At 30.8% G+C, this 22,599-nt stretch overlaps 4 protein-coding genes across 8 annotated transcripts; 2 read left to right on the top strand and 2 right to left on the bottom strand.

The window, feature by feature from the left end:
• Positions 1 to 92: 92 nt before the first annotated feature.
• On the bottom strand, positions 93 to 4,244 carry LOC100748640. 2 transcript variants are annotated; one of them, XM_012383574.3, is made up of 6 exons: positions 4,101 to 4,244; positions 3,933 to 4,025; positions 3,375 to 3,536; positions 3,064 to 3,301; positions 1,166 to 2,984; positions 93 to 1,056 (listed from the first exon to the last, which is right to left on the bottom strand). In XM_012383574.3, exons 1-6 carry the CDS (start codon positions 4,183 to 4,185, stop codon positions 1,042 to 1,044), a joined length of 2,412 nt encoding a protein of 803 aa, XP_012238997.1. In that variant the 5' UTR covers positions 4,186 to 4,244; the 3' UTR covers positions 93 to 1,041. The 2 variants fall into 2 exon arrangements, with proteins under 2 accessions (XP_012238997.1, XP_003488054.1); XM_003488006.4 differs by having other exon boundaries at positions 93 to 2,984.
• A 179-nt stretch (positions 4,245 to 4,423) lies between these two features.
• LOC100740256 (TBC1 domain family member 19) lies at positions 4,424 to 7,597 on the top strand. The gene is made up of 13 exons (XM_024366370.2): positions 4,424 to 4,574; positions 4,714 to 4,808; positions 4,909 to 5,074; positions 5,310 to 5,432; positions 5,515 to 5,722; positions 5,818 to 5,905; positions 5,979 to 6,039; positions 6,136 to 6,366; positions 6,432 to 6,506; positions 6,590 to 6,824; positions 6,979 to 7,180; positions 7,237 to 7,423; positions 7,519 to 7,597. The coding sequence occupies exons 3-13, from the start codon at positions 4,961 to 4,963 to the stop codon at positions 7,585 to 7,587; spliced, it is 1,593 nt and encodes a 530-aa protein (XP_024222138.1). The 5' UTR covers positions 4,424 to 4,574; positions 4,714 to 4,808; positions 4,909 to 4,960; the 3' UTR covers positions 7,588 to 7,597.
• An 850-nt stretch (positions 7,598 to 8,447) lies between these two features.
• LOC100740136 (coronin-7) lies at positions 8,448 to 16,763 on the top strand. Of its 2 annotated transcripts, XM_003488106.4 has the most exons (18): positions 8,448 to 8,608; positions 8,965 to 9,179; positions 9,261 to 9,409; positions 9,512 to 9,698; positions 9,783 to 10,080; positions 10,148 to 10,403; positions 10,481 to 10,633; positions 11,671 to 12,042; positions 12,253 to 12,877; positions 12,955 to 13,068; positions 13,145 to 13,315; positions 13,404 to 13,842; positions 14,099 to 14,237; positions 14,342 to 14,548; positions 14,608 to 14,743; positions 14,829 to 14,965; positions 15,258 to 15,347; positions 15,489 to 16,763. In XM_003488106.4, exons 2-18 carry the CDS (start codon positions 9,020 to 9,022, stop codon positions 15,495 to 15,497), a joined length of 3,642 nt encoding a protein of 1,213 aa, XP_003488154.1. In that variant the 5' UTR covers positions 8,448 to 8,608; positions 8,965 to 9,019; the 3' UTR covers positions 15,498 to 16,763. The 2 variants fall into 2 exon arrangements, with proteins under 2 accessions (XP_003488154.1, XP_012239002.1); XM_012383579.3 differs by lacking the exon at positions 11,671 to 12,042.
• A 1,847-nt stretch (positions 16,764 to 18,610) lies between these two features.
• LOC100748522 (ubiquitin-fold modifier 1) lies at positions 18,611 to 20,859 on the bottom strand. Of its 3 annotated transcripts, XM_003488005.4 has the most exons (4): positions 20,499 to 20,859; positions 20,269 to 20,325; positions 18,895 to 19,025; positions 18,611 to 18,818 (listed from the first exon to the last, which is right to left on the bottom strand). In XM_003488005.4, exons 1-4 carry the CDS (start codon positions 20,501 to 20,503, stop codon positions 18,757 to 18,759), a joined length of 255 nt encoding a protein of 84 aa, XP_003488053.1. In that variant the 5' UTR covers positions 20,504 to 20,859; the 3' UTR covers positions 18,611 to 18,756. The 3 variants fall into 3 exon arrangements, 2 of the variants coding, with proteins under 2 accessions (XP_003488053.1, XP_012239003.1); XR_004461415.1 differs by lacking the exons at positions 20,269 to 20,325; positions 20,499 to 20,859 and adding an exon at positions 19,230 to 20,262; XM_012383580.3 differs by lacking the exon at positions 20,499 to 20,859 and having other exon boundaries at positions 20,269 to 20,357.
• Positions 20,860 to 22,599: the final 1,740 nt, after the last annotated feature.

Below are 22,599 nucleotides of genomic sequence, written 5' to 3'. Positions count from 1 at the left end.
CCAAAATTTTCTTCCTTCTAAATCTCCCCTCCCTCCCAACGAAAAACAACCAGAAGACACTTTGCTACAGAGTCTATGAAAAATAGCTATGCTTAACGGTTTGAAAGAAATTTATTCTTCAGATTCAGCTTTACTTAAAGTTAACAGATGAATTTGCCATTTACTATAGCTTGAATTATTTTAACATGATATTATACATATAATACGTTAGTATATATAAAACATGTTCAACATTTTCGTGGCCTTCTTTTCCGCCATTCTTGCTTATCTATTCGCTTATAATGATTGAACATTTAATATTTATGTAAATGTAACTATATCGTTAGATAACCATGCGAAACATATCTATACTGACATTAAAAGTATTCATACATCAAGTTCTCCATCTTATTCGATAATTCCGAAAATAATAAGTGTACAAAAATTATTATAAGCTGAATTTGTGCAAGAAATTTCCTGCTCTAACAATTATCAATTATGTAAAAAAAACATTATTAGGACTTTTTACATCATTCATTTCGTATAATATTTGTACAAAACAAAACTATGACAACTTTCTACTTATCTAAAAATAAACAATATTGTTGGTATTCTTATCCTATTAATTGGTATTACCTATAATTTTAATTAGTATATAGCTTAATAAATTAACAAAACAGTTTCCAAAAATTTCGTGAAAAATATATACCTATGTATCTTAAAGATATTGAGTGATCAATTAGGAATTTTTTAGTACAGTCAAATGTACGAGAATTGCTATGACAAATTCAAAATATCGTATCATCATGTAAAGATAAATAGAAATGATAAGGTGTTTTCTGTGATACTGATTTCTATACTTATAATTTTTCAAAGCAATACTCGCACAACTGATTAATCATAAATAATAAATAGAAAATAATTCGATTAAAGTACTAATGAAACTCACGAAAGATGTTAAATAACTATTTTTTAATTAATCATCAATAATAGTACAGTCATCTTCAGATTCTATAGTACTGGTTATGCTCAAATGTTGTCCTTTATTTTTTGTTACATTTACTATATCAACTTCACCTGTAATGGAAAAATGTCCTTTTTGTGTTTTAGCTTCTTTCCTCGAATTATTATCAATAAATTCATTCGCGGCAGTCTTTTTAACTAAATCGTCATTTATACTACTAACCATTTTCGAAACATCATCAACAACTCTGCAAATAATTGAGTTTCCCTGTCGCGATTCATAGAACTTCAGATCGCTTTCCTTCTTAACAGAAATACTTGAAATATTGCTACTTGAAATATTGCTACTTGAAGCAGTTGACTTATCCATAGTTTCTAGCATTTCAGAAACGTATGGCGAATTAGCTTCTATTAGATCCTTTAATGATGTTTCGTTTGGATCAGGCAACTCTTCAGAATTTTCAGCTTGCTTACTTTGAGAGTTCACACTCTGTTTTTGTAAGAACTGAATAAAATGATCTTCGTAACTGCCAGATTGCTTATTGCCCTTTTTTACAGACGATATCGAAACATTATCCTTTTTCCCCGATTGTTTATTACTTTTTGTCAACGCAAAATACAATATAGACCTATCATAATTTTCCAATTCCGCAGAATTTATTTGTACAGATTTATCTACCAATAGAACAGAATGGTTGCCTACAGCTCGTTCTATAGTGCTTCTCTTTTTGAAGAAATTTATTCCATCGACCACATTTGTATTACCAACCAGATCAGATGGGCCCATAATACCGTACTCCATTTCATCGTTAATATTGGAATCCTCGTCGGATTCATTTACGCAAATCATATCAAGAGGTATTTCTTCGCGCTTTCCGCGATAAGTCTTGCGAATATTATTCTTATCTATAGACTGAGTAAGTCCCATTTTTGTTGAATATTTTCTCCACCTATTATATTCACGTATTATTCTGTCATTAATGTACGCTAATTGAGTCACAGTATCGCGTATGTCAGAATGAAACTGTTTGATTAAAAGACGAGCGTCGGTCGGTTCATAGTTTTTAAATTCCTCTCGTTTAGCCGTATCGAACAAATCTTGGAATTTCATCTTTAGATGAAGTAGAATACTATTAATCTCTTTGCCATGAGGAAGTAACCTTTGGTTTAATGTTTTCGCGTTATGCCTTTTTTGTACATCTTGTTTCACTGTAATAGTATAATTATTCTTAGAAGATGAACTTAGAAGAGCAACAGGTACTGCTTTGTCATTACTATTGGAACTGCTATTGGAACTGCTAGTAGGTCGTGGAACTCCTGACGGACCGACAACCGCTACGTCTTCTGAATCACTTTCGATCTCAATGATATTCAAGTTCGTGTTTGTACGCGGTGCCTGCGGCTTAGGCAAAAAGAAGCGTGGTCGATGTATTAAGTTAATGTTCTGATTAGGTATAGTAACCATTGACGTTGGCGTAGAATGTAGTGTCTGGTATAAATTCATTTGATTCGTCTGGTTTAGCGAAGTAGATACATGACGACGAGGTGCAATAGGTGATGAAGATTGCAAAAAATTAGAATTTGCAACAACATTCATAACAGCCGTGTTATACATCGTTGGCTGTTGAGCAATGGGGAGATTCATTCTATGATGACCAGGGTTTACTTGAGATTGCGAGATAATAGTACCGTCCGCTCCAATAGTGGTATTTTCGCATTCAACCATCGTTTGCTCGCATGAGAGTAAAGATGGTAATATTCTATTGTTATCCGTGGAAGTGTCGTCTGATATTCCGATATATTTATCAGACATAGATATACTATTACCGTTGGAAAATTTTGTTTTGCCACGACCCTTTTTTTTGCGTTTGGGAATAGCATTTGGTGCTATTTGTTTGGGTATGTAAGTTTCATCCTCTTCTTCCGAATTCGAGCCATTTCGTCGACGCTTCCGTTTTCTTCTGCGCGGACAGCATTTCGATTCGTCAGTGTTCATTTTATCGTCTATTTCCTCTTGAGGCAACTTACAATTTTGATATATTCTGCAATCATTTAAAATACATGTAATTAAATTTAAGAGAAATTTTTTATTTTTTTATTTCTATTTTAGTAATTGTTTACCTATTTATCGTTTGAATATGCTGAAGCAAGGCCCAACAAGTTCCTCTAGCATTATACAAATCTGTGGGATCACAGACAAAGCATTTCCATCTCTCAACTGCTTCAATTTTTTTTCTCAATATGGGATCAAAGTTTCTTTTAATACATTTGTAACAGAAAGTGTTACTACAAAAGGAACAGCAGTATAAGTTACCACCATTTGCGCACCATCTACAAAACATATCTGTATCATCATCACCTGTAAAATATAATTAAGAAAGCCCATCAAATTTTGTTGAGTTTTTAGATGTAGATACCAATAAAGTATATACCTTGTTCAAAAGTGCCATCGCCATAGAAATCTTTGCATTTTGCACACAGTAATGTATGTAATACAGGATGTTCAAACATGTTATGAGCATCTGCTGGTGCAGAGCCAATGTGTGCATCGCATGCGGTACAATGCAGTCTTTGGAACTGCACTACTGAGATATCTAAAACACATCAATTTAATAATTTTTTAAAAGTTTACTCTCCTATGACTTGTAAGTCTTATTATACATTAAGAACTTAAAAACTTAATTTATGAAATTATATTTGTAGCATTGAATACAACTTAGAAAACATACGTGTATCTCACTAGATCACTATTGTATGTTTTTTCTATCAAAAATTCTGTAAAATAAAGAATTGCAGTATATGTATCTTAGAACATAACTTCTGTTATCACATTTGTGTTTTTTTTTAAATTCACGTGAACATTTTTACATCGTAAAAATATACAAAAAAAAGCAACATGTTGTATCAAATAATGTTAAAAACAAATATGTTGAGAAAGAAGAAGTTAACAGACGATGAAAATGAATTGTGAATAAATATTATAAATTTACCATTGCCAAACATAAGCTTGTAATAATTATATTCCTCTTGAGAAATAGGTATTGGAACATTAGTGGTAGTCGGAAGTAATTCCTTGGGAGTTACTGCAATATGAAGGTTAGATATTATATTTCACGATAATTCATAGAAAGTCATCTCGCGAGACTTCGCGACCTCACCGTTTTCTTTAATGTCTACCTCCTTCACTTCGTCCACTTGTACTTCAAGCATGTTTGAGATATCCATTCGTGTAAGCGATAACATACAACGTTACGTTTCAAAACACAGGTTATCGCACCGCCATTTTCCTGCAAGCGCACCGGCCTGCAATTTCGCCATGGGATCTTTCGAACGTTCAAAAAGATATGCTGTAAGGAAAATCCTCTATCTGAGCCTGTCTGAGTAATTGTAAAACTCTAAGGAGATAAACTTTTTAAAAGGCATACTTTTCTTAATTGTTAAACAACATTCTGAAGTCATTTAAGTTTGACACAATTTTTATCACATAAAGAATACTAAAAAAATTCGTTGAGATATTTTCATACATATAATTAAGGATTGTAAAGTTATATATTCAAAAGAACGGTAAATAGTAATAATAATAATAATAATGATAGTTTCTTTCTTAGCCTCCCAGCCAAAAAAATGATAAAGTAAGTTTTATTACATGCAATTATTCTGTAATACAGTAACGTAAATCAGTATCTCACAAGAAAAATTGTATTTAATGATGTAAAATAAATAAGTTATATATATATATATATATGTAAACCAGTACGAAACATTTTGCAGGAACAGAGACGATGATATAATGTAAATTACTATTTATTTATCAATATAAAAAACATTGCTGAGGTCATGAAAGACTTAAGTGAGCTATTTCTAAAGTAAGTTTGAATGTTCGATCGCGCGGCTGACAACTCACCCCTTTGTTCATCACTGCGACTGCGGGAATGAATTTATTTACAAATGGCGATCATTTTTCAGATTTGATTATAAAACGATTCAGGCTGATTAAGAATTCTCTAAGTATACAGCTATGACTGAAAATGCGGAGAACTCTAAGAAAACATCATTACAAAGATCTGCGGAAAAATTAACGGAGGAAATTCAAAGTATGGCCAATTATAAAAGTCTTTATGCTGAAATTCAGGTACTCACAAAGTACATAAATATAATCATTAGCCTCATTAATAACAAAAATTGATAACGTTTTCAAAACAAAGATTTGAATATTTAAGAAAGTTTATCTATTTAAAAAATAAGAAGGGTAATTCTAATTAAAGATAAGATTACAAAGAAATATAGAGCTGCTTTTAATGTGGAACCTGAAATGCAAAGTATTCGAAAAATCAAAAACGCTACAGACAATTTTAACCTCTTTTTAGAAACTTGTTGCTTCTACTGCAGTAAAGAGAGAAGACTTTAAAAATACATTACTGGAGGCGTTAAAAAGTAATGGTTTAGAAACAGAAATTAGAAATACTGTATTTCATTGGGTCAGATCACAGGTAGACATAATTTTTATTAATTTTTATCTATTCAGAACTTATTGTCCAAACGTGAACTTTCCTTTTAACTAAATATTTTTAGGGTTCTTTATCAACTGCAACAGAAATATCCATGGAAGAAGTAGATCTAACTTATTTGAAAAAAGCTCAAATTCAATGGGAACGTAGAATACAAAAGTCATTAAATTCAACCTGCAATGAATTAAATGTGCCACTAGCACGCATAAGACCGAACGCAGATCGCGAAGAATTTGCTGAAAAATGGAATGAATTAAGCACTTATGATATCGGTGACTTTAATATTGATTCAGTGAATAAAAATTCTAGCAAAAGTACTGAAATGATTATCCTAATAAATTTAAATTTTCTTTTATTTAATATTTAGATCTGTCACAATATAGACCTCTTTATGCCCCAAAAGATTTTTTAGATGTACTGTTTTCTATACGAAATCCAGCTTTCAAAAAACATTCGTAAATATGCATTATTTTTTAAATAAAAATCACATTTTTTTCTCAATCTTAATAAAAAATAACAATTTTCCAGGGACGAATTGAATTGGGAGTTCAGTCATATACAAATTCGTGTAAAAACACTCACGCAATTGGTATACCATTTTTTGTTATACTTTTTTTAAATAAATAGATATGTTCGAATTACAGATAATATGAATAGTGAATTATTATTATTATTTTTTTAATAGAGACGCGTGTATTTGGAGTTAGCAAAGGGTATGTCATTACTTGGTGTAAATCCAGACATGCCAAGTTCAGAAAATTTTGGAAATCTAGAAGAGGAGAGGATTTTCATCGGTGAGAAGGTATTGAAAACGAATCACGCTCCGATAGCGCAACAATTCTTAAAGCGTGGGGCTCCTCGAGCACTTCGTGGCAGTCTTTGGTCCCTTGTATTAGGATCCACAGTAAAACAAAATGTAAAAATGTTGTTAAATGTTGTTTCTTTTCTTAAGAAAAAAATTACAGTCTGAATATTTTTTAGGATATAGAATATTATGAAGAATTAAAAAATATGGTGTTACAGTACGATATCGTTATAGATAAATTGATAATCAAGGTAAATCTTAAGTTTTTTAAATAATTTTAAAATTTTTTTTCGTTCATTCTCCCAAATTATATATCCAATTACTTTTATTTTAGGATGTGCAGTTAACAGCACGAAATGACGATCAGTATTTTGTGTTCGAAGACGTTTTATATAAAACAATGTTATGTTTTTCTCGTGATTCGGAAGTATTAGCACCAGTTACAACTGACAGAAGTGCTGGAGGCCAAGTCATACACGCTGTTTTACAAGGAAAGCCAGCCACTTTGGAAAACACCCTAGTCTTCCCACCAAGCGGTGTGATTCCATTTCATGGATTCACGATGTATGGTATAATATATTAAGCACTGTTTGAAATCAATATGAAGAAATCTATGACCATAAGAAATACTAGTCCATAAGAATATACAAAATTCAATGAAGATGTGATTTAAATATTATTAATATTATTAATATTATATATAATATATATATAATATTTTAGCTACGCCATTTTGTTACCTATACGATGACCCGTGCGCAATGTATTATACGTTTCGAGCTTTTTATTTACGATATTGGTTTCGATTGCACACCGTATCTAGCCACGAACAAGGTATTGTAGCACTGTGTTTGCTTTTTGAGAGGTTACTGCAGTGCCACGAACCATTGCTTTGGATTCACTTTAGAAACATTCACATACAACCGTAAGTTCAATTTATTTTGTACATTCATACCATCATTAAACGATATTTATTTTTAGGGTAAGAATTGTTTTTAAGTGGATCATGAGAGGCTTCAGTGGTCATTTACCGCCAGAACAGTTGCTTTGCCTCTGGGACTTAATTTTAGCATACGATTCGTTAGAAATTATCCCTTTACTCGCGGTCACTATTTTGAGCTTTCGAAAAGAAAATTTAATGCAAGTTAATAATCAACAAAGTGTTGAGGTAGAAATAGATTTTATATTAATTATTCATCTGCCAATTATTTATTTACTACTTCTTATTTATTTAAATTTATTTTGCTAATTACTTATTTCCAGGCTGTTTTGGCAGACTTGTCCTCTTTAAAGGTTGTTCCATTATTGCAATTGGCTTTGTTAAGAGAATAACAGTAAATGAGAAAAAGGAGATACATGAGAACTTGATTTAAATATACATTTCAAATTTAAGTAGGAATAATCTCTCCTCTTGCGTTTGCGCAGATTGATATACGTCTTTATCTCTTGTCCATGATTTATGGATTGTTATTACAATAATTCAGATTATTCAGCAACTCGTTGGATGATCAAACATTTTAAACACTCCGATAATTGAATAATTTAAGAAACTCATAAATCCGTCGACATCATCAATTTCGTCAATGATAAAATTATCGCCATTTCTTTCACATATGGCTGGAACAACGACCAATATTCTCTATACTAGCAGCTGATTTCCGAACGTAACTAGACATATATAGGGTGCCTTACAAATACAAATGTACGTGTGTTTAATAAAAATATATATTCTAAAAATGTGATAAACATTTTAATAGAATATAAGATTATTAAATTTTTTATTCAATAGTTGAACTTATCTTTTATAATTCAATTCAAATAATTATTAGTACAAGAACAATTTTATATAATAATTTGAAATATCACTTCTCTTCTTTATTTTACTATGAACTTACGTATATTGAGCTCTGGATAAATTATGCTTTTGGTTTTTAATTATTTACTATGTAATACATTTTATTCAGATTTAATAAGATATACAATATATTCCTTTAAGATTAAGTTTTTTAGAATATTTTATGATATTTTCTAAGTACTGAAAACAGTTATAGATAATTTGAATTTTTTACGTTCCTATTGATAAAAGTTTTTCTCGGACTTCAACCCTTTTATTTCTTGTTTCTATATGACATTTTATTTCTTTGGGACACATTGTATGATGTTACTTGTGATCGACAAAGATAGAAAAAGTTTTTTGGTGGGGGGGACTTTCCTGTTTCCGCCTGTCAGCCGTGGAGATCAGAGACGCCTACCTGCCATCGTCGTTGTGTTTATAGTAGCTGGTTCTTTGTTAAATTGTATTCTGTGCAAATATCTCGTGAAACGCGTGCAAAGCCACGCCAATCAGCAGCTTGTGAGTAGGAGCATTGCTGAATTTCATTTTTCTTCGTTTCAGAAATTATATTTCATTGTCATTGTTATTACTTGCGGAGTTACGACATTTACGACAGATAAGGGTGGGGTGGTTCTCACCCCCAAATTATTAGTCATGCACAGCTTGTACCAGTGTCGAAACCCTCCGTTAGCGTTATCTTTTCTACACATCTAGATAACAACAATAAATCACTTAATCACAAAATTTAACAAAACTTTTATAATAAATAACGATATATTCATCCACATTTTTCTTATATTTTTTTTACTAAAAACAGTTATTGAACACCGCTTTAATTAAAATAACTTGTTTACGTGTAACATTATCTTTATCAGATTACATGGTTTAAACAGAAGTTAGTCCAGAAAGTGTAAAGTTGAAAACGTCAAAATGGCTTGGCGTTTCAAAGCATCCAAATATAAAAATGCAGCTCCAATTGTTCCTAAACCAGAGGCCTGCATTAGAGACATCTCAGTTGGCTCGTATCAAACTTACGGCAATAATATTGCAGCATCTGCTGCATTTATGGCATTTAATGTAGATCATAATGGTATATTTATATATTTTAATATAAATTATATATTCCATATTTTTTTGTTAAATTATATCTTTTTTTGTTTTTTTCAATCAGGATCTAATCTTGCTGTGTTACCACTGGAGGATTGTGGCAGAAAAAGTAAAACTATGCCTTTACTTCATGCTCATGCAGATACAGTAACAGATATGGATTTTTCTCCATTTCATGATGGTTTATTAGCCACTGGTTCACAAGATTGTCTTGTAAGTCATAATGTTTTTCACATAATTTTTTTATATATTGTTTTATAACTTTGTTTAGTATTTAATTAGATATCTTATAAATTATTATGTTATTTATTGTAGGTCAAGTTGTGGCACATTCCAGAAGCTGGCTTGGAAGAACCTCTATGTAATCCTGAATGTACATTCTCCCACCGTCAAAGAAGAGTAGAGGTAGTGTGTTGGCACCCTTCAGCTGAACACCTTTTAACAACAGTATCATATACGAACCTGTCTTTATGGGATGTGATTTCACAACAAGAACTATTTTGTAATTACAATATGATATTTTTTACTAGGTGAAACGTTTTCCAATAATTTCCAATTTAGTTAATACTGCTTTATTATATTACAGCCAATAATGAACATACAGATGTAATTCAGTCTTTAAGTTGGAAGCAAGATGGTGTGATCTTAGCTACATCTTGCAAAGACAAACAACTGAGAATAATAGATGCTCGCGCTTCTACTTGCATCGTCAATTCTTGTTCCAGTCATCAAAGTATCAAAGATTCTAGATGTGTTTGGCTGAATAATAGTGACAGAATACTTACTACTGGATTTGATGCAGCTAGATTAAGACAGGTTTATATAAGAGATTTGAGGCATCTAAATGAACCAGTAAAAATGTTAGAATTGGATTGTAGCACAGGGTGAGAATTTATTAATGAATAATCTTATTAAATTGATTTTACCATAAACATAAAGTATATTCCATAGGATTTTAATGCCTCTGTTTGATCCCGATACAAACATGCTTTTCCTGGCTGGCAAAGGAGATACTACTATTATGTACATGGAAGTTATGGATAAAGATCCATTCCTAGTTGAAGGCATTCGTCACAGTGGAGAGCAAACAAAAGGAGTATGTTTGGTACCAAAACGAGCATTAAATGTGATGCAAGCCGAAGTTAATAGATTACTGCAACTTACGTCTAATATGGTGATACCTATTATGTATCAAGTTCCACGAAAAGTAAGTGCATTGTAGTATAAAAATGCAGTTTGTAACATATTTCAGAGAGATAAGAAATACCGAAATTTCTATTCTAGACGTATAGGGATTTCCATGCAGATATATACCCAGATACAGTAGGGTGTATTGCACAAAATAATGCAGCAGCCTGGATTAAAGGACACAATATGCCTGTTCCAAAAATATCCTTAGATCCTGCTAAAAGAAATAAAGGGGAGGAACCTATTGCTGTAAGTAAATATTTCTATAGATTTTTGGGTACTTTTAGGTTTAAAAGATGTATAAAACATAGTAGGATTTTTCATAGAGGACATAGAAAATTATAATAAAGTTTATCATTTTTTATGAATATATGATTTTATTAAATTGCACGCTTATCATCATCATTCCATTTCATTTCATTACCCATTTTGCTATCCAATTTGCTAGTTCTGAAACAAGTTTTTGAAAATGTCTTTTTGTAAACATTTTTTTAAATGTGTTGTGTGACATTCGATTGTATTTACAATTAATTTTTATTATACATTATAGTGCAAAATGAATAATAGCACAATGTATCAGATAATGTAATTAAGTAATGTAAAATTAATGAATACATCATGAAGATTAAAATTGCATTTTCTGATATTTTGCTATTTGTGTGATATACATATGCATATGAGAATAATATAGAAGTAGAACATGATCTAAATATTTTCATTATTTGTGCTGTAAGTTCATAATCTTTTATATGCATTTTATTTAAGAAAAAAGTTTTGGCTGATAATGTACGTTTTATTTTGCATCATTTGATTTTATTTTCTCATGTTCTGTGTATATTTTTTCACGTTTCAGATATCCAATGTATGTTTTATAGTTTATACATTAGCACCATTCAAAGTGTTATTCCTGGCACGTGTAATTTAAGTGGCAATTGATGTTCTGTAGCTTATTCTATCAGCGTAAGTAATTCTACGTATGCGCGAGACATAGTTATTCTTGTGTTCTTAGGCGAATGCTTCGATATACTCTTTCTTTTTGTACATACATTCTCAAACTTTTTGCTACGTTTAGGTGTAGAAAAAACAGGTTTCGAGATTGTTGTTTATTTGCATTGTTCCCTTATATTTTCTCCGCAATTACAAATGTGCAGATAATGCGTATGTACATGTGACAAGCTTGTAGAAATTACGTATATCATTGACGTAGAAAGAAAATCTTGAAAATGGATGTTGGACTTTGCTAATTTCGTTCAAACAGTTTGCGTTATTAAGGAATTTACTCTCAGGTACATAAGGGAAACTTAGCGACGCTCAAAGAAAATGAACGAGAAATAAAAGTGGAGCAGAAGCAATCGACCAAACCTACCACCGTCACCACGCCGAAAACTTACGCAAAGACGCAAGAGGTGATCGAGAAAGAGCCAATGCTCGAGAACGATATCGAAAAGTTAGAAGATATGAAGAAAATCGAGGTTGAGGATGACAAAAATAAAGTGCAGAACGGAGGGCAAGTGATTCCACCGAAGCCTCTGCCAAGGTCGTCAAGAACTAATAGCATTTCCGAGGATGAACCGAAGCCAGTTGCACGTCCTCGTACATCGCCAAGCGTGGGTTCAGTAGTTACATCCGTGAACCCTAATGCGATTGGGGGATATAAGGTTGTAATCTGGCTATAAGAGAAAATAATAGTGTTATGAAAAGAATTTCATTTTACAAAATGTTCTACTTCTGTATGCTTGATGATATCGTGTGCCCTTATATACCGTTTCATTTATTTCATTACAGTCATAATCACTATAAGTAGCTTATTACGAATAGATTTTTATTAGAAGAACAAAAAATAATTCTTATTATTTCTTTGTTTTTAGCCCCGACTTGGACCAAAACCATTTCAAGCAAAGTCTGGCAGTCAAGAATTTTCATTCGACAAGATATTTTCGGTCCCTGTTGCACCGAATAGTGATACTAACGGCTACCAAAATGACCTGAACAATCAAATAGAGAATAATACAGAATCAGAGAAATCGCCATCATTTAATAATGAGCGTATGAAAGAAGCGGAAAATGGAAAAAGCGATTCTAGTTCTTTGGAGGAGGATGCTAATTCAAGTGATTCTGGTTATAAACCGAAAACGCCAAGCACTGCGGAAAGACGTAAAGTATTTGAGATAAAAGTCAAAGATGACTCACCTGAAAGCGAGGATCTTGGAAATTTTGAACGGGGCAATGCAAATAGAAATTCTATAGCTGAGAGAAGAAGGCTTTATGAGAGTCGTTCTGTGTCTGTAACTGATGGAAACTTAGCCGAGAAAGCAATGGGGTCGCCAACGATGTTGAGGCGCAGAGATTCGTTTAAAACTAAAAGTGAAGTAATTAAAGAAGACGAAGTTAAGAAAGTTATCTCGATGTTGCGTCAACAGAGCATGGATCCCCGCTTGGAAAAAGTGGATAATTCTGTGACGCCAACGCCTAAGAGAACATCAACTGTGTTTGGTAAGAAAAGTATAAGAAATAAATACTTTTTTTATACAACAAATATATTATTAATGACTTACGTTTATTGTATATAGGTAGGGTATCGAAATTTCGACATCTGAAAGGTACACCTGGTCATAAATCTACGCATATTGAAAATATAAGAAACATTAGTCGTCAGATATCTGGAGAATGCGATGGTTTTCATGGTACTTTGCATTTTGTATAAAATGCTTCATTTCTTATACAAGAAATTTATCTTCAATAATTACTATATCATTACAGCCAACCCTGATCGTGTTGCGGTGCCACTTAGTGGACCAGGTGGTAAAATAGCAGTCCTTGAATTGAAGAAAACCGGAAGGCTACCAGATGGTGTAATGCCAGCGTTAGTACATGGTGCCACTGTAATGGATTTCCAATGGAATCCATTCGATAATCAGCGATTAGCTGTCGGTAAAGGAATCAATATTTTTTTAATTATTGTAATATTTTGTAATGAAAAAATTTGTCAAATGATAGTGATATTATTGTTCCCTAATAGCATGTGATGATGGACTGATCCGATTATGGGAAATACCAGAATCCGGATTAGCAGAGCCAACAAACGAACCAAAACACACCATAAAGGCTCATACCGATAAAATATATTTAATCAAATTTCATCCATTGGCATCAGATATTTTGGCATCGGCATCTTACGATATGACCGTGAAAATTTGGGATCTGACACTTTTATCATCTTGTGAAACGGCTGTTGCGAAGATTACTCTAATGGGACATACAGATCAAATTTTCAGTTTAGCGTGGTCACCATGCGGTCAGTATCTCGCGAGTACGTGCAAAGATGGAAAGTTACGAGTTTACAAACCAAGATCTGGCGATGTGCCAGTTAAAACTGGCAAAGGACCTGTTGGTACCAGAGGCGCACGAGTTGTGTGGGCATTGAAAGGACAATTTCTCGTTGTACTGGGTTTTGACAAGTAAGGATTTATACGATTATTTGAATCATATACTGGGTCTCAAAAAATATGTGAGAGATATTTATAGAATCTATTCTAGACATCAAAACAATGAAGAAAGATTTCTATACAAAAATATTGATTCAAGCTTATTTTTCAGGTTACATAGCTTTATTTTAATTTTTATATTTAAAATCGACTTTATGAATATTCTCCACATATTTTGTGACTCCCTATATAGATTACAATAACTTGTTAATATTTATATTTTTTTCAGAGTTTCAGAAAGACAAATATATGTGTTTAAAACGGACAATCTTAATACTCCATTAACTACAGTTGGATTAGATGTTTCGCCTGCAATTTTGATGCCATATTACGACGAAGACAGTTCAACGCTCTTCTTGACAGGACGTGTAAGTGAATACCAAAAAGTTTAAATACTTTACAAGTGATAATAGAAGATAATAGAAGATAGAGATAATTTAGAAAATATGTTTCATATAAAATATATTTTTAGGGTGATTCTACAATATATGCTTTTGAAGTAACAGAAGAACCACCATATTGCTGTCCACTTAGCCATCATCGATGCAGCAGTTTGCATCAGGGTTTATCGTTTCTTCCTAAGAATAAATGCGATGTTGCTAGTGTAGAATTTGCATCGGCTTTAAGATTAACAAATAACACAATAGAACCTCTAAGTTTCACCGTTCCACGTATAAAGGTAGATTTAATATAACTCGAAAAAATGCAAGGACAATAAGCTAATTTTAATTGTTTCAGAGTGAACTTTTCCAAGATGATTTATTCCCACCAACAAAAGTTACATGGAAGCCAACTATGACTGCTACTGAGTGGTTTAATGGAGCTAACAAACAAGCGTATAGAATAAGTCTAAAACCACCTGGCATGGACAATTGTAAGCAATAACTAATATTTTTATTAAAAGTATTATAATAGTATTTGTATTAAAAATGTTATGAATATTTATGTTTTATATATAGTAACTGAAAATCAAGGCCAAGGTGTAGTTACCGCCCCAGTTGCGGCAAAACAACAATCAGCCACTCCATTTTCTGTATCTGCCCAACCTTTCAACAGACTGGGATGGAATCCCGACGTAAAAGCTAAACAAGAGGAAGTAAGTAAATATTTAAAAACAAATCAGTGAGTATCATCAAATGAGTATAGTATCGTGTCGTGAAATATAAAAATATAAAAATTCCTTATAGAGTGCAATCATTTTTAATTACTTTGGCATGCGTTCTTTTACATGTTTTAATTCTTTTTATAATTATTGCTGCAAATCCTTAAGACATTGCAAGGTATACCATTTCTGTATAAGCTGTATAGAATTTCTTAATATAAACTTAAAGGATTTACGGTTGTATTCCTTACTTGGTCTGAGGGTGTTGTTAATGTATGTGTGCTAGATCCAGAAAACTATGAGCAACTTTGTGGGCGATGTAATACAGTGCTCCTTGGAACAGGATCACATGGAAGGTGTAGAGGAGCACGAATGGGTAGGTATCATTTTTTGTAAGGTTGGAAACAAAATAATTTTTGCATTATAATATTAAAGAATTTCGATCATATTGATATGATCATATCTTTATACATCGAACTTTAATAATACATTTGCAATTTCGTTATTTTAATTACAGGATGAGTAAAGATTGTGCGACATCGGTAGGTCATTAAAATAAAACGGTAAGATAAAATAAATTTATATGTAGCTGTTCGAAACGTAATTTATTTATAAGTTAAAAATCACAGCATGAGGGGAAGTATTTCGATATTAGCATCGTACATGTTGAGAGATATTTATAATTGGAATGATATTTCCAACATAAATTTTTGTTCGGAAAAGTTAACGTGTGCGATTTTCTTCAATTGTGGTAACATTTTAATATAGGTATAATTACCTAGGTTATTGTACGAATTTTATTTAAAAGAAACGGAGGACTGGACATTAAAGTATTTCCAACTTCGCGTTAAAATTCTCGTAACATATTCTATATAGTTCAGTGAAGAAGTCCTTGTAAAAAAATGCGATTGCAGTCCTTGTTATAAATGATTTCTATTAACTGCCATTTGATTCATTTGATATTAAGGATAACTACATAGGATAATTAACAGTAAGAGCTGTATTAGAGATTTAGATTTACAGATATCTACCAGAATTTGACAATAGTTTCGATTATATGTTTATGATTTTGAGATCACGTACTATTTCAAAGTGTGTTTTTAGCACTGAGTGAAAACGAATCTACTGAATAATTTTGTTGTGTTATTTCTAAGATTTGAGAATGCTCTAAATTAAAAATATAGAAGACTTTTTAGTGTATTAATTAGAAATGGGCATTGCTTGAATGGACATGCTTGTAATTGCATTTAAATCGGAAATTAATTAACAATTTCTTTAAAAAATAATTAAATACTTTTTAAAACCAAACTTCGTCTGATCAATATATTATTTTTAAAAAATAATGTTTCTTTTTGTAAACAATTTGTTATTAATCAACAAGCACTGCTCCTTTCTATTGCTAAATAAAACAGTATGTAATGATCCATAAAATAATCAGTCTCAAAAGAATGACATATGATTTATATAATATTGTATACCTATTAGTGCCACGTACCTTTCTTTATTTAACATTATCAATGATACTCTCAGTGTATACATTACTGTAATCATAATCATCATACGTGTGATACTAGCGAACGATACTTTTTTCATGAATGAAGAATAGAAATTTCTACAATACATCACGCACATGAATGAAAAAGTTACATGTACTAAGTTATAAGTCGACAGTTATGTTATACGGCGAAGTATACACACAATAAATAGTTGTACGTTCAGCGTTTTCCTGGATCTTAAACGGTTAACAACCATGTCGAATATAATGAATAAACCAAATTTTATACTCTTTCAATTGCGCCAAAGTATTTGTAAAAAATATCGAAGATCCACCAAAATGTATCATAGCGCGAAATTATTCTTTCAATTCATTGTGCATTTATGATTAGAATGTCGAAGCGTGAATTCCATATTTATTGGTAGTCAGGAAATGAGAATGTTTTTAGATTGCAAGTAGTATAAAGATGCCTATTTTGTCTATGCAATATACACTGAATTCGTACTGTTTAATGGTCTAATAGAAATTAAGAATGATAGAATGATTTACCATTTCTATAAACTGTATTCATTTACAATTTTATACAAATGTATCCTATTCCATTTAGATAGACCATTTTTTATACAATATTAGGTTGTAACATAGGTAAATTCGGCTAAAACCAGTATTTTTCTTTATTTGATTGAACTTACTTATATTACAACCCAATAAAATAGTCTAATCATATGTAACGATAGTTTCTTGTAACTGTTAAGAATGTAATGGCGTTCCTATTCCTGTGATTGAAAGCAGTTTTGTATAAACAAAGATCCCTCCATTTTAGTATATCAATTTTCAAATACGTCTACAAGCAAACATGGAATTTACGCTTCCATGCGAGAATCACGCACATTTTATACTTTTATATTTCAGCATCGGTAACTTAATAATTATATGTAAAAAAGAGATTAATCATGGGTGCTATGCCGTTTCGACAAACCTTAGCTTGTAGTCGCCAGAATAATGAAAGTACGACAAATCATACAATTTGTTTTTTTATGATTGCTTAATTTGCTCAACAATCCAAAATAACACATTCCAGTATTGTATTTTGACATAAAAAAGGCACAGGATCATCAATCGTAAGAAATTAAAAAGGTGCCAAAAGTTTCATGCAACAATTGAAAGAAGAAAAAGTTCATAAATTAAGTTTCTTATACAATGGATTGAACGTCTTAAAGCATTTAAGAAAATTGCATATATTTTTCTCTACATTTCTCACACACATTTTTATACCATTTGTTAGAAACATAAAAGTTCCCTTGATAAATCAAAGATAACAAAACTTTTGTAAGCATCAAAAGCAAGAAAAAAGTAGAACAGAGAGGAACAAGGTAATACTTCGCTATGAAAAGAAAAGAAGTATAACTCCCATTTGCATCGTCCGCGTTGTAGTTCACATTTGTATGTCTAAATAATTATCTGTCAGATATTCTAGAACTGAGAAACATCATTGTTGCATATTCTATTACCCTTACCTTTTTATATTATTGTATTTTTTAGTAGGTTTATATATAAGCAGATCAAAAGCCATATATATAAAAAGCATTATGTAAAAATGATATCTGAAAAAGTTATTATAAGTTGCACAATAATTCCTTTTTATCTCTATTTTTAAATTTTCTTCCATTATGCCCTTGAGTGAAACTATGGATTGTAACAGAATTAAAAGGATGTAAATGGAAAAGATGATTATAAAACAGATAAAAATTGTTTCTAACTTATAATGCTTCTCAAGAATACTATCTCATGTGCAACTCTTTCATGCCGTGAATTTTCTTTTGTTATGAACAGTAGATTTATAATCACTCTCAGTAATTAATGCGATCTTTCGTAAGCCGCGATTTGAAAATCTTGTTCCGAAGAAATTATTTCGATTGCAACAAGAAGTTTCTTAGTACTCAATATTGCGCTATGACTGATCGCTAAGTAATTTTATCATGTAGTGACATACCTTTGTATCGACCTTATACCTCTTACATGTATTTCACTTATAAAATCTTTTTATCAAAAATATATATCTAATGTGTTCTCATAATTTTACCCTCATATTACTTATACTTCAACTTCAATAAAAATATGATGGAAAAAATTCGACTGAATAGTACAATTTATAAAACTTCAGGAATGTTTTATTTAAATTTATGTGAACAACAAATTTTATATGAAAAAGTAGTTCCTTTTTTACACTTATTGGTGAGAAGTGCAACAAAGAAATAATTTATATATAGATGTTTATTTTAAGAAGTAATTATCCAACTCTATCTCTTGGAATTAATCTGAGTTCAGATCCATGTTTAAGAAAAATGTTTCCTGAAATTAATCACATTATAAATATATTGCTTAAAAATTTTCTCATAAGCATTATTTTATAATATGACGGACTTACCTGCTGTTTGTTGTGGATTGATACCTATTCCATCATCTGTGATTATGGCAGATGTTGCTGGAGATACTTTAAATTCTTCAGCAGCAAATTTTAATACAGCAGTGAAAGGTGTATTATCTGGCACACTAAGTCTGCAATTATAATTATACAATATTTAATAATCATTAAAAATTTCTATTTAATTCACAAAATAAATTAGATGCTAACTTAGAATGATGAGAGCTTATACAAATCATTATTGAAACAAAGTAAATAATTAAAAAAGAAATAAATTTAATGAATTTTATATAAACCCTCATTTCCATTCAATGATTATACAAGGATTATGCTATTACCATCCAATATCTTTTTCAATTTTATGCCATATTGTACCATTGGGATGTGTTTTTACTAATTTCATTCTGTTGTACATTATTTCTGAAATTTCTGTAGGACCATTTAATAATACTTCTATTACTTTGACAAGATGCTCATATTTGAATTCACAATTTGATATCCACTGATTTTCAACTTGTTTCATATGACGAGCAAAGTAAAATATGCTATCAAGGAAATTTGTGTAAAACTCTGAATATTTTTGCATCAACTTCCAAAGCAATTTTTGTTTTACCTTTGTAAGAGCTAAACAAACATTTGTATCATTGTGGACAAGTCTGTTTGACAATACCTGAACTATTAACGCCTTACTTTTGCTGTTGTTATATAAATTAGCAGCAAAGTGAACTAATTTCGAATGAAAACCATCATTAACCATTTTATGAATATATTCCAAAACCTCATACTCATTACCATTACTAATTAAAGATTCCCAAGAAATGATTAAAGCTTCATCCTGCATGTCCAAAGCAGAGACACCTAACTTTTCTAAAGACTCTATAACTATATTTGTACAGATTCCATTAACTAATATTCGTCTAAGAAAATCATTGAATCTCTCATTGCCACAATATTGAATGTACAATTTTAAAAATTCATCCACAATATCAGTTGATATGTTAGTGTCTTTCAAATAGACCTCTAGTAATTTATCACAAGCATTTTTCAATTCAGAACATTTATACAAATTTGATCTACTTTCCTTTAACCAATGGCTGTGAAGATTATTATCAAGGACATTTTCTTTGCCTATTTCATATGCTTTAGCAATTGTGACTTCAATAAACTGAGCACATTGAAAAGCTTTGATAACATTCTCAATACTTGTTTCTTGGCTAACTCTCGGATTTTCTATGAGTACAAGAAAAGTGTTAAACATTTTCAATACTTCAAGAAAATCAGCCTCTGACATATTTGTGTTATTTTTATTTACACATAAAGAACATGAATCTTATGATTCAATAAAATGATGTCTCGCACCAGAGTAACTAAACTTACACTTTAAATGGGAGTTTCGGATCAGAGGTAAGAGTTATTTTAAAAGTAACTTTAGACCTGTAACAAATGAACATTCCTATTATTAATTATTAAGTTAAATCATAAACATTAAGAAACCATATGTTTAACAGGACATATATTTTGAAGCTATGTGTTAGTTTATGTATGCATACACACGTAGTACTTCTTTCCGTTATTTTTTAAAAAATGTTATCGATCAGAATACGTACGCCATAATTATCTAATATTGTTTTGTGAAAAATGGACTTTTTATATGTACGATTCACTCCGAAAAGTACCTTAACCTCAATCGAATGTTACTCGCTTGATTCCTACGCAAACATCACGAATCATGAATATCGCAAAACCAGAATGGAACACTATCACCACGTAGCGGTGAAAAGATTGAACTAATCGCTATTGCTGTCTTTGTTTCATACTGTTGCACATTTGCCTGATACAATTACATATTCTTATCGCATAACATTGCGGCCTTTGTCGGAGAATAAGCCATGTGCTATCACCTATTGGATGCGAAAGAAAAACAATAACTTAGAAAATATAAGGATAGATGATAGCTCACTTTGTCTATAGTCAAAGAAAGTAATAGTATGCGATAAAGGCATATATATACACAATATGTGTATTACTCATCACAGAAGTGGTAGGAAATAGTAAGGATAGACATATGTACTCATATTAGACAAAGAGGACGATACTGTATGACAAAGACAGCAATAGTAATTAGTTCCGTCTTTCCACCGCTACGTGGTGATAGTGTTTCAGTATTAATCGTAATGAAAAAAAATCGAATAAATTTTCATTAATAAAAAGAAGACTAATTGAGAGAATTAATTTGTGAACTTTAGCGATTGCATCTTCCAAATTAAACTCGAAATCAACTGTTTCCCTGCATCTCTGTAAGCTCTCTAGCTTACGAAAAGCATATTTAAAAATTTACAAATTCTATTCAATAGATCGAAGCATTAACTGGAATAATATTTAATTTCTGACAAACTATGTTCGATAAGGGCAAAGATTTAGTATTTTAGAGATCGTTAAACAGATCGTTAACTAAACTAAACGGTTGATTAATTTCAATTGAACGTTTATTAAAGCCTTTGTATACTTAAGTTACAAAAGTCTTAAGATGTTACAATATATGTACTCCTTTTTCAGCGTTCTTTTATCGGGCTCTACATTTCATTTTCGTAGTATTAAATCTTTAGAGTTACTTGCAAGTACTGCTAAATGATACGATATTTAGTAAACTCATTAATTAATCAGTATTTAAATACTATAATAAATACATTGATGCGTAAATACTTTTTGTAACAATTCTACGTTACAATAAATTTGATTTTTAACATTAAACAAATAAATAGAACGCATCTTTTAAAATGTTCACCAATAGCTCTTGTAAACTCAGAAACAAATAAATTTATATGTTACAATTAATTTTTTTTTTACATTCTACGTTATTTAAATATACAAAGAAAACGTTGAACTTAAAAGACCAAACTGTGCCATTTAATAATCTGCAGAAAACAGTATACCATTGAAGAGCTACAAATATTGTACTTCAGTACCTAATAACACAATATTTATTACAATTCTAATTAAAATATTAAAATATTTTTATAATTAAAAAAGTTCCTGTTTAATGTATTAAAATCATTACATTACCTCCAGCCTATCTAATTAAAAAATAAAATAAGTAGATACTTTTATTTCACTGCACTTGTTATTTTGAGGAAATGCTTATATATTTATATATTTATACATACATAAGAAGAATAGCAAATCATAGTGGTGTAAATTAGTATACTAATAATTTTTTTAAAAATAGTGTCCTGCATTTATAGTCATAATATTTTTAAGCCATAAAAACATATTATAGCAGATAATAAAGTTATAACTTAATTAACTATGAAATGAAGGGGATGATACATTTAAGAACTAAAATATATTATTGAATTTATAAATTTTCGAAATCTTGGCTTGCACCATTATAATTTCAATCTGTCAAATATCTGAAAATTTCATGCATTTTAATTACTTTAATGATTATATACCATCTTAATGGTACAAGTTATATCTTTGTAAATTCAATTCAATATTATTAACGATACTAAATCCTTGCCTATGTTCACTATGGTAATATATAACTTTGTAATTAATGACGCGTATCGAATAATATAATTTACATATGTATACATACATATGTATATAGTCTTTTACTAATTACTTTTCGATTTATGTATTCGCTGCCCTTACTTTGCACTTATTAAGTTAATATACATACTATCCCTCCCAACCAACATGCCGCAT

The sequence above is a fragment of the Bombus impatiens genome, unplaced genomic scaffold (genome assembly GCF_000188095.3).
Source record: "Bombus impatiens unplaced genomic scaffold, BIMP_2.2 scf_0217, whole genome shotgun sequence".
In the NCBI taxonomy this organism is placed as follows: domain Eukaryota; kingdom Metazoa; phylum Arthropoda; class Insecta; order Hymenoptera; family Apidae; genus Bombus; species Bombus impatiens.
The sequence above is the reverse complement of the archived record's forward strand: the minus strand, read 5'-3'. Positions and strand labels throughout refer to the sequence as shown.